Source organism: Hyalella azteca, unplaced genomic scaffold (assembly GCF_000764305.2).
Source record: "Hyalella azteca isolate HAZT.00-mixed unplaced genomic scaffold, Hazt_2.0.2 contig17016, whole genome shotgun sequence".
NCBI lineage: Eukaryota > Metazoa > Arthropoda > Malacostraca > Amphipoda > Hyalellidae > Hyalella > Hyalella azteca.
The window spans coordinates 35,493-47,761 of NW_025946818.1; the positions used below are offsets into that span (position 1 = coordinate 35,493).

The following is a 12,269-nucleotide window of genomic DNA, read 5'->3' on the forward strand; positions in this document are numbered from 1 at the left end:
TGCATTCAAACGACGCTGGGGCCAAAGTTGGTAGCTCTCTCTATGCACCAGTCCACCACCGTTCTGAATTAGCCTAAGCCAGCGAAGGAATGTATTGCGTTCTCAGCAACACGCTATAGCTACCGCTCATGTAACTTCAAAAACACAAAGCAAATGAGTCACTTACTGAAATTGCATTTATCAGCGTAAATTCGCTGTTTTCAGAGCATTTAACACTTCTAATTTTATTGCATTTTCTGTTTTTTTTTTGCGTTAAAATATGCTTTAAGCAGAATTTACTGACAAACATGACTACGAATGCACAGTTTTCTTGTACTACGAAGTTTCTCAATGGCTCCCTGATTGCAGCTACTGCCTTCAATTCAGTGCTAAGTGAACCATGACTAAAATGTAAACTTTGATTCTGATATATGACACTAGAGATGATACTCATCTTGCCGTCTATAAACTGAGTTTAGAATTTAGTTTGATTCTTTTCATATATTATAAAAGTATGAAACTTGTGGTCGACGACTTCATCGATCTTAATTCACATGCATCTATCACTCTGAGCCTTTGATGATTGGGCGCTTTTGAGTGATGAGTTTGCCAATCCATGAGTCGTTGTGCAAAGCTAGCGATCGTTGAGTTGTGACGCGTGGATCAACATGTACCTTTGTCTAAAGTAATTTATTACTGCTGCGCCTGAACAATTTATTTACAGTTTAGTGCAATTATGAGCTGAATTGTTCAGCGTAAGACTGACAGAGAGGAATGTTTTGAATTATCTATTTAATAAATATACGAAGGGATCAAGATTATTTATAATCTTTAATCTAATTGAGATTCTTGTTAATTCAATGATTTCTTGAGCAATCGTTACTCCTGAACAATGGACAAACGATGCAATATTAAGTGTCACAAAGTAATTGCTTCATCCGTTGGTAACACAAGCCCATCGATCGTAATCTTGTATCTTAGGCTTTTAAGCGATTAGATCATTTTTAATGGCATTCGAGGTAACTTGCAGACTATAGAGCGCACTTTATAGGATTCAGGCGTGCGACTAGGTGTCACATCTTGACCACTTATAGAAAAAAACCATCGTTCGGAGATCAACTATATTGCTCCTTTTCTAGAGAATATGTCTACAGAGTGGTTATTAATCCAATAAGAAAGAAAATTTTCATTTTTCTCATCTAAATGGCGAACTTGCTCAAAACACCGAATTATGTTTGCCTACTTTCCTTACACTGTTTTTCTTTCCTTACACTGGAAAAATGGGTTTTTAGCCGTTTTCAGAGGATGAACCCATAAAACCGCCTTCAAACATAAATACAAAATTTTACTCAACCGAGTCTACTTTCGCACTATCCTCCTCTAGAAAATCATCGTCATTTGTGAGGTTTAAAAACTGTCCAAATTGTTCTTAATTACAGACTTTTTGTTCAAATTATTCTCATACGAGTCATTTCATCTCAAAAATAGAGCTCTATTTATTCAATTGTATTAAAGTTGGAACGCGAATTAGAACCACCATGATGACGCTAACGCACAAAATACTTGGTGATCAGAAAAGATTGTTTCTGTGGCTGCTGCGTTACTTACGAATCCTGGGACTCGCCCCATTCGTTGACGTTGAAGGGAATTGTAAGAAATCTTTCGTGTATCAAGGACTGAGTTCGTCCATACATACGATATCGTCTGCCTTGACTCTGGTTTTCCTTCTAACGAAACCCGCATCGTCAAGCTCTGAAATTTATGAATATCTCAATAATTACTGGGATCAAGCACTCAGTATTGTCATGGTGACGTGTTCCTGGCATTTTCTTATGTCATCGACCAAACTTTTAAGCATTGTAAGATTTTTGAACCGCTCCAAAGCCTCTCCTCTGCCTGTTGACTGGATCACGTATGTGATAATCGGTGTCAATGTGATAACTCTGGTCTACGCTCCTATTTATAACATAAACATGGGTGAAAAATTTTCGTTTAACTTGGTTTTGATCGCCAATTTGAGTGCTTTATTTTCACTAAATTTTTTCCTTGCACTCTTCCTATCCATAGTAATGAAATTATTCACTTGTGAGTTGGCCAACCTAACTGATGCCAGGCTAACGTCAGCATCCCCATCTTCTGAAAACACCGTGAAAGATATTTATCCATGCGAGAACCTTAACGAAAGAAAAACACGCTTTCGTGAAGATAATAATGCAACGCGATGTCAAACAATTCCTGAATGGAAAAAGATGATAAGTGTTAAGAAACCAAATTCACTGTACCGCATAAAAAAGAAGCTGATTTCCTGCAATCGAACTGCAGGCCTCATTCACTCTCAGTTTTCAGTTGTGATCTTGGCGCTTCTGGCTTATCAACAACTGAACATGGTTCTGCTCGTTCTCTATGCTTTGTATGACTCATCGCCTACACATTTCTGGTCTTTGCTGTTGTTCACGGTGCCATCAGCGTTGAAGCTTTGGCTAATCCTCGACTCCCAGAGCGGCTACATCGAAGTGGTGAGTTTAACATAAGCTCTCAGGCCCAACGGTCATCCTTGTGGCTGTCCTGTGGCTTTCAGTCCACCCAACGTGGACACCTTGAAAAGAAGAAGAAGAAGTGGTGAGTTTAAGTCTAATCATCCGCTTTGTTGCACGTGCACGCATTCGTGAAATTATAGTAATGACTAATGAGTAATCCCTCCTTATGATCTGGCTTACCTTTCCTTCTTGTTGTCGCAACATCGCAGTTTCCTAACAGGATTAATGGCCGCTGTATCACAGCTAGTAAATAGAAAAACCCTGCAGGCAATGTCGTACGAGAAGCCACGATTGTGTGAAATATGAAAAGAGATGACGAATCGCCATTTTTAGCGCATTTTCTCATTTATGGAAAAAATGCACTTTTGTTCTCGCCACGAAAAAATGCACTATTGTGCTCCAAAATTCAATTTTAAGTGTTGTAAAACTGTCACCAGCTTGATAATGAAAAGTGTATTTTCGAAACGTCTCAATCTATTAAAATGTGATTTGGAAACCTGCTTATTGATCTCCCGGCGCCAGCAACAATAGGTATCGTATATACGGTTCGAAATCAAAACTTAAAATAAAACAAATAAAAAAAACTTTTAAAAACCACGTTTTCTTAACGGACAAAAAAGAAAAACATTAACTCTTACATAACATTAAAGTTATGTAGAAAGTAGAATGTCATGTAAGAGTTAATGTTTTTCTTTTTTGTCCGTTAGGAAAACGTGTTTTTTTATTTTTTTTTATATGTTTTATTTCATTGTTTTTAGTTTTTTAACCACCAGAAAAACGTGATTGTTAGGCAGTATAAGCATGCATGCCAAATTTCAAGTTTCTAGGATCTTCAGAAGTGCTCTAAATTAAGGTTTGAATTTTTGATGACAGACAGACAGAGACGAAGCGAAACTAAGAAAAACGTGGTAATTATTCCGAGAACAACTTCAACGTCCTGACAAATCCGGTGGTTTGCAGCTTGATGGAGGCTATTCCTTGATGAGGAGAGCCTCTGCTATCATGCACTAGTAGTATCGGGCACCGCATGATGATGCTGGTGCAGGCCTCCAACGTGGCACGGGTGATAGTCTCGTGGTTCTTGGTCCTCCAGTTTGTATGTGGAATGTGAGTTGGCGACTCAGGGTTGTGCTGGTCAAAGCGATGTAATTTACATTTTGAAGAAGCCTACAACCTTCTTGAGTATAGGAGAATTTGCAAATAACATTGGTTTCTTGCAGCGTTCCGCCTTTTACATGGGTTATTTTCATGTTTAACTTCTTGATTTCCGTTTTTGTAGTATGTGAGGCGTTTTATTTGGTCAGTTACTGTTGCGCAGCTGATGTTATTTCGCACTATTGTATTGAAGACTCTTTCATCTGTTCATCTTCATCAAGGATTTGTCACCAGCTATCTATTTAATTGCAAACTACCGGATTTGGCAGGTTGTTGAAGTTACTCTCGGAATAATTGTAAGTTTCGATTTTGAACCGTATTTACGATACCTTTTGTGTGTTCTTATGTCATTTCCAATAATCAAATTTCAAGTGATGTAAAACTTTTCACCCACTTGAGAATAAATATTTACACGAAAGCGATTGTAACGAATGAATATTATAACGAAAGCGATTGTAAAAAAGTGTTATTTTGTAACCACTCAACTTGAAAGTAATCTTTTCAGGATAATATGTTATAGCGATTTACTAGAATTTAGTGCGCTTAGAGAAAATCAGTTTATACACCTGTGGTTGCACATGACCACTTGGCCACTTTAATAAATTTATTTTTTTTTTTCAGGAACATCGTAAAAATTTTTTTCTTGAATTGTGTCCGCTGGAATTGGAGAAGTGACTCTTTTAGACTAAAGTTTATTTGTAAGAAAGCATATGTTCTTGCCGTTTTATTACAGTGCCGTTTTATTGCAGTGTCGTTTTATTGCAACCGTTTACATACCGTTTTAATGCAGTGCCGGTTTTTTGCAACCGTTTACATACCGTTTTATTGCAGTGCCGTTTTATTGCAACCGTTTACATATCGTTTTATTGCAACCGTTTAAGTACCGTTTTATTACAGTGTCAGGAGGGCGTCCATCGCGCCAAGACTCTCATTGCCGAGGTGGGAGGACTCGGGCCGCGTTACGCACAGGTAATTGAATCTTTTATGTTTTATTCATTAGAAAGGAAATAATACTCAAATAAAATTCCACACAGAATGCACTAGAATTCCGTGTGAAGTTCCGCAATGCGGGTTTTGACTGATGAGTATTCTGTGGAAAATGTGTTTCCCTATATATAGGATCTAATTTATGTTAATTGGCAAACAGTTTTGGAACCGCACGCGAGTCGAATGAATTGAATTTCGGGAGTTTTATTTTTGCAGGTAGTGTGGCAGTTACGCGGCATTTTGGCTGAGCTTGAGCGCATGCCGCGCTTTACGATACTTGGATTCTTCGAGCTCGGCCGACACTGCCTTTTGGCGGTGAGTGGAACGCACCATAGATACTCTTCCGGCTAGGCCGTGATTGTCTTTTGGCGGTGAGTGGAATGCACCATAGATACTCTGCCGGCTAGGCCGTCACTGTCTTTTGGCGGTGAGTGGAATGCACCATAGATACTCTGCCGGCTGGCCGTCACTGTCTTTTGGCGGTGAGTGGAATGCACCATAGATACTCTGCCGGCTAGGCCGTCACTGCCTTTTGCAGTGGGTAAAACTTTACCGTAGCTACGCCTCAGTCAGCCGACCCTGTATTCTAGCGGTGAATATAGCGTACCACCTTCGCGCCAATTTATGCTAATCAATAATATTATTATTTGACCACTTCTTAATAGTTATTGCTGATTAAATACATTGCATTGCTGCGCATTCACTTACTAATTCGTTCTCAAATATTTTGTATAGCATAAAAATATACATTTGAATTTGTTGTGCAGATAGGATCTGTCGTGTTGACCTACGTCATCATTGCCGTTCAGTTCACTACGAGCAACAACCCGGTCACGTGCAAACCATTCAACTGTAACTGCAGCCTATGCTAGTCACCACTATTATTATGCTTGTGTCCGTTGCTATTGCTGTCTAAATTTAGTAATGAATCCATCGTGCTTAGTAATATTGCATATACACTCAAAATGCATATATGCATACGCACTGACCACATATCTCATAAATCTGCACTATTCATTAGACTAGCATTCATATCTGATGAGGGGCCTGGCAGCTGATGTTACTCACGATGTCGCAGCATAGATACTCTAGTTTCTGTAATCAGTGCATGTCTGGGACACATAAAAAGCTCCAGGAAGTTGATTCTTTAAGCTATGAGATCTCATTCTTGTCATTTCGTGTCACGACTCATGGTGAAATATACCTAATTAATCATGAAAATTTAATTCATTCATTCATGTATTTTTAGTTACATGTCAAAGAGTTCGTTATGCAGAGTTGTGCGTCAAGTAGAATCCAGCTACAAGTCTGAATCCACCCTGTAGATGGATTTATACTTGCGCGAGCCCTGTCACGAACCTGCTACGAAAGATGCGAGCTTGCTAAAAATGCAGAAAGATCTTGCACTTGAAAAACGTGAACATGAAGCGACTCGGAAAAGATTGGAAGTTGCTCGTATTGAAATCGACAGGCTTGTGGTTGTTTGGGACGTCTTTGAACTTCGGCAAGATAACCACTCCGTGGTGGATGATTGTGAAGTTATTCCCCGTTCCGCTGTTTCCTCCTACGACATAAACATACTGGAACAGATAACAGGATTCAACTCAGCGTCTGACGCATGCAACTTCAATGTATTTCCACCGGCGGATCATGCAACTACAGCGTGTGGTGCTGAGCAAAACAATGCTAAGTCAGGTCTTTGAGAAAACTGATCATTATTGACGATCATTGGCGGTGAATTTTTATTCTAGCGCAATTCTTTAATTAAATGGAACTCAATTGGACCAACTTTTCCTCTACGCTGAATGGACAAAAAATATACGTACTAAAGAATAACCTGTCACAATGTTTAAATATCTGTGTGGTCGCTATTTCTTATCGATAATACAATATTAAGGTAACGAATTCTTTGCCGTGGCAAATTCACCATTTTTCCATTTATCACAATTCATGTTCAACGATGTTTTGTTTTCTTTAGAATTACCAACGAGTTTCAGTGCCTTTTTCAGAGTGTGCAAGGTGTCTATCTCGCTAAGATTTCAAGGGAGAATTTTTGTTGCCTTTTATGCCTAATGTAGACAACTATCATAGATTTAAAATAATACAGAAGCTTTTAGATCCATTTTAGATTAGATGAACAATTCTTAGTTGAAAACGTAGCTCGTGCCCTCGAATTTGAACAGCTAATTCCCTCACAATATCTGGTCGTTTGTTATGAATGAACAAATACCGAAAACTTTGTAGCTGAATCTAGCTCACAAAGTTTGTTAATTATGAGGTATTTTTAAAGAAATTGAATATTTTTTTCGAATATTTTTACAGAATTTGCCATTTTCCATGATATGTTCTTTAAACGTTATAAGGTTTTCTTCTAGATTTTAATGTTTATTGGAAATTATTTCATTGCAATAGGAGATGCTGATTAAGCCTTTTTCTTTATTTGTGACTGCATTTTTTAGCTCCAAGTCCCCTGATACAATTATAGACTGTAATTTTGTTATTTAGTGGGATTACAATGCCGTTAAAATTTAGTAGGAATCAATGAACGTTGTATACTGTGTTTATTGCCTAAATATTCACGAATGTTAGCCCTTTAAATATAAGATAGGTCGTTTTCTATTGTACATTAAGCTCAGCCTCGTCTTCACCGTCGAGACAGTCTCTAGTGAACCTGCCTTGAATAAACTTGCTTCCTCTGCACTGGTCTCTGCTTGTACCACGAGTGTAATTAAGGATACTACATATGGCTACAAGGCTGTTACAGTAAAAACAGGATTTCGGAAGTAATCTCTTCCAACTCGAATTGTGAAACAATATGGCAAACTTGTGTTAACAATTGAACATGGAGATTGAAACATTCTCCGAATTTGTTGAAAGAATTACAGTGCAATTTGGTGAGCAGCTGAGGCGGGAGATGACGGCAGGAAGAAAGCTGCTGTCCTCATTAAAGATTTGCCAGTGAAGGTAGTAGTTGATTTACAGCTTAGAATTAAGCCCATCAAACTGTCAGAGGCAACATGCAGTAACATTCTACCCAAATTGACTGCGCAATTTGAGTCAAAGAAGTCTGAAGTGGGAGCGACGGTGAAGTTTTTCAACAGGAAGCAAAGTTCTACAGAGACAATCGAAACGTACGCTAACTGATAATCAATGATCTGGCTTCCGCGTGCGGTTATAAGGACTGCTGCAGTGACAGAATGCTGTGCGACGCCTTCGTGAGTGGCTTACGTTCTAGGGCCATCATCACTTCTTTACTGCAGGACTGCGAAGGCAAGAATTTAAACGAAATTGTTGAGCGAGCGAAATTCCTGGAGCAACTTAAAACCGACACCAGTGAGATGAAGCCGGAATCCTCCTACAAGACGGAGGTAGGACGCATTTAGGCTCAATCTTTACCAGTGAAGGTATATCAGTAAAAAGTCGCATGGCCAGGTACATATGTTGTCAACAGCGAAACGATAGATAATGCGTGTGGTTCATTGATTTTTTACATTATATTTTTGTAGTTTCATTTCTAAACATCATGACATCTTTATTTTTTTAAAGGATATTTCAAAATGAAATTGTTTCCATACGTCAATCACCTCTACGGAAGCACAGTAATTATTCATAGTAACCGGATTAATAAGGACCATTCATTACCTGGAAGGTTCTTTCAATACATGAGCAGTAAAATTGTCATTTCCAAAATACGGTCACCACCATGCGTTGCTATCAGCGTGGAATACAGATGGTATAAAAATCTAATAGCTTTTCTTCAAGTGCACAGACAAAGTGAACGCGTTAACCTACTGTACTTATTGTTGTTTCTCAGCAATATAAATCACAGCTGAAAACATGGGCGTCCAAAACATATAGAGTACGTACTCACTTGAATAACAATGAAAAAATTATCGAACGCATATCGTGGGAATTATTGTGTAGGGACACTATTTATCTGTTATCAGTTTTATTAATTTTCTAGAATATTTGTCTTTTTCGCAAACCATCCGAGCTACTTATAGATTGAAAATTTGTTTCTTCGTCGATTCAGTTATCCGTAGGTTCATAACAGCCTGATCCGCCAATGTTTGGGGTAAGATATTAAATAGCTCCTGTTATATTGATTTAATTTGTAATATTTACTTATATAACGTACATCATTTATTCATCTCGATATGTATTATGCAATTAGTACTATAGCCGTTTGTTCATTCTACAGGTGCAACCTCGATCTATACTTAACAAAATACACTTTGAACACTATTTTCGACAATTCGTGTTATAATCCCCGTCCTAAGTTCTTGAATGGTAGCGGTTTCGAAACCAACCGATCCGCTATAATTGTATCTCTATAGGTATCATTCGCCTCATCACGAATCCCCAGGTCTCATTTTGCCGCAGCTCCTGACCGTACTTGACTCGTGAAACGAAATGCACGTATAAAAATTGCCTGTTGTCAATTGATGAAAAATGCACGACTTGCAATTGACGTCGTATACTTGTGATTTACGTGTTTCATTACTTGCAATCAGTTTTGCGTTCTTCCTTAAAACTAACGTAGTTTACTAAATTTCAATTAACGTCGTATACTTTGGAGGCGATGCCAGTATTTTCCTATGATATGGATTTTTGTCATTTCTCCTCAATTCATCGGAGCAAATCGCAATCAGGATTCTGCCATCACCGCAGCTCTTGTTGCCATCCTAGTTAAACTGTTTCCTAACCCAGAGAATTTCATAACAGTTAGAAACGGTTTTATTTCTAAATTCATAAGGATTTTTGGCAACCAAGTTAGGCTGACTGAAAACCTGCGAGAAATGCAGGCTGCGCAGCTGCCGAATTTGGCTCCAGATCTTGTCTCTGATCGTCGTCGACCTCCCTGCTCGAAGCAGTCAATTACTTAAATCAGTCTTGTAGAGTTACTTACATTGTTACATAAATCACCCACAATATGACGATCATTGAATATGCTTACAAACATCTCTCATATATAACTTTCACTGGTCTTTCCCATTCACACTTGATATCTGTAACAGCCTCCCTGATATAGCATCGTTGACGCTCCGAGTATGAACATCTTCAAAAACAGACTAGACGAAGCTATGCAGGAGCATGTGTTCAGTCTTAAAATGCCTAGCAAATTATGGACCAGGCAATAAGTCCAGCAGCTATCTCAATCAATCGTCACTTATGGAGAGATCGGGTTCCAAAGCCGGATTACTTGTGAATCAAGTCACGAAAAGTTCAGGAATCGGCAACAGGCCATGGACCTATTTCTTCAACGCCGACACTTCTATTCTATTCTATATCAATCCAAGTTTTTGCTCTCTAACATCGTTGGATGTTCGCAAGGATCTCTAACCTGGGTGGATCTCCATGCCGATCTGCTTGACGTTGGCCAGGAGTTCGGCGTCGTCGTTCAGGACGTTGCGAAAGAAATCAATTTCGAAGCCCTCGATGTCGATCTTGAGGTAGTCTATTAAGCTTTTCTCCTCGTTGATCTTCTTAAGAATATCTCGATATGTGTAGATCTGCCCGATCATTAATTAAACGCTTAGTGTTCACCAATATAAGTAACGTCAACGAAAGCAATATTACCACTACTGTAGTAAAATAAAATTATAATTCTTCTGCTCAGTATAGAAAATTTGGAATTTAATAACTGAGTGCAAACGTATGTAATAATTAAATTTAAAACTAATTTGATACTTGAGACTGTAACCGAAGACACAAATTCATCAGATTTTGAGTTTGCAGGACAAGACGAAATTTTTTCAAAATCTTCTACCACAATGCCATAACAGACCTGTTTCAGAGCGTTCCTGTCTCCATTTTATTAGAAAATTATCACAAACCTTATCTGTACATAATCTGTGTACTGCAGTACATTTCCAATGTTTGAGACTTGAATAATAATTCGAATGTTTGAGACTTAAATAATATAACGATTGTGTAGAATCCAATAAAAATATCATTAAGGCTATAAAAGTTCAAGATAAAACTAATGAGCATTTTCAGCATTATGGTATTTCATATATTGACGCTGCAATCTAGCACAAATTCAAAAAAATCATTCGATAATTTATCACGAAACTTTATTTGCAACTTGGGCATCAGTACTTCTTTTATATCAGAATTGCTACTTTTTATCCGGGGGACTTTGTGTAGTCAATTGTTTCATGTTCACTTTTTTTACAACACTTCTCTTTAACTTCACTTCTTGTTTGTCTGTCTGTCTGCTACAAATCTTGTAATCAAAATTTAATACACTTCTACTTATCCTATCAACCTGAAATTTTGCACACTTGTGTAAAGTTGGAGACAATGCATGAATCAAATGTCAAAATAAAAGATTTTATAGAATTAAAAAATTTTTTTTTCAATATTAAAAAAATTGAAAAATTAATTTTGTCAGCTACAAATCTTATAACTGATATCTGACACACTTTTACCTGTCTGATTGATCTAAAATTTTGCACACTTGTGTGAAGTCAGAGACAATGCATGAATCAATTAATAGAATAAATAATTTTGAAAAAATTTATATATTAAAAAAATTACCTATATATATTAAAAAATGTAAAAATAATTTTTTTTAATTTTCGAAAATTCGATGAGAAATTCATTGTACATCTGTAAGATTGAAGATACTGGATTCTTTGGAAGTGTTGTCTTTAAAAAGTAATTTTTAAACGTATATTATTCATTATTGAAAACTGGCAACCCTCGAGGCAAATAAGGTTGAAACAGCAATGACTGCTAGTTGGGTTCGACGAGAACACGTTTAATCCACGGTATTTACGTGTCATATGCCTGGTGCATGGGGAGATTACCGGTATTTTTTTCCCTTTGAATGTAGAGGTCCCCGTTTCGCCCCCCAGGCCCCAGGGTTGGAAGTGGATGTTGCTCCCCCTAAGGTGGGCCTGCCTCCCCATTGTGGGGTCAAACGCGTACACCTGTACGGTCATTTGAAAATAATTGTTAATCTACCGAAAATCTGCAACAATTGATTTAAGTTCAATGTATGGCAATATTGGGTACTTTACAAGACAAATCATGGAATTCGTAATCACGAAGCCGTTGCTAACATTAGAAAATATTTTCTATGCTAATCGCACGTATTCGTTACATTCCTTCCATCCATCACCTTACAGCCGTATTGCTCCATGGCGTCATCAAAGCTCCACCCGTTGCTCTAACTCCTCCCTTAATTTACATAAATAATTAAATATAATCTATCTAAAAGCTGACCTTGCAGCCGTACTCCTCCATGGCGTCGTCAATGCTCCACTCGTTGCTCCAACTCCTCCCTTAATTCCCTTAAACAATTAAATATAATCGATCTCCAAGCTGACCTTGCAGCCGTACTCCTCCATGGCGTCGTCAATGCTCCACTCGTTGCTCCAACTCCTCCCTTAATTCCCTTAAATAATTAAATATAATCTATCTCCAAGCTGACCTTGCAGCCGTACTCCTCCATGGCGTCGTCAATGCTCCACTCGTTGCTCCAACTCCTCCCTTAATTCCCTTAAACAATTAAATATAATCTATCTCTAAGCTGACCTTGCAGCCGTATCGCTCCATGGCGTCGTCAAAGCTCCACTCGTTGTTGATGCCGAAGGAGAGGAC

At 38.1% G+C, this 12,269-nt stretch overlaps 1 protein-coding gene across 1 annotated transcript; it reads right to left on the reverse strand.

Annotated features, from left to right (window-relative positions):
* Positions 1 to 8,797: 8,797 nt before the first annotated feature.
* Positions 8,798 to 12,257, reverse strand: LOC108674873. The gene is made up of 4 exons (XM_018162857.2): positions 12,204 to 12,257; positions 11,474 to 11,596; positions 10,003 to 10,171; positions 8,798 to 9,519 (listed from the first exon to the last, which is right to left on the reverse strand). Exons 1-4 carry the CDS (start codon positions 12,222 to 12,224, stop codon positions 9,344 to 9,346), a joined length of 489 nt encoding a protein of 162 aa, XP_018018346.1. The 5' UTR covers positions 12,225 to 12,257; the 3' UTR covers positions 8,798 to 9,343.
* Positions 12,258 to 12,269: the final 12 nt, after the last annotated feature.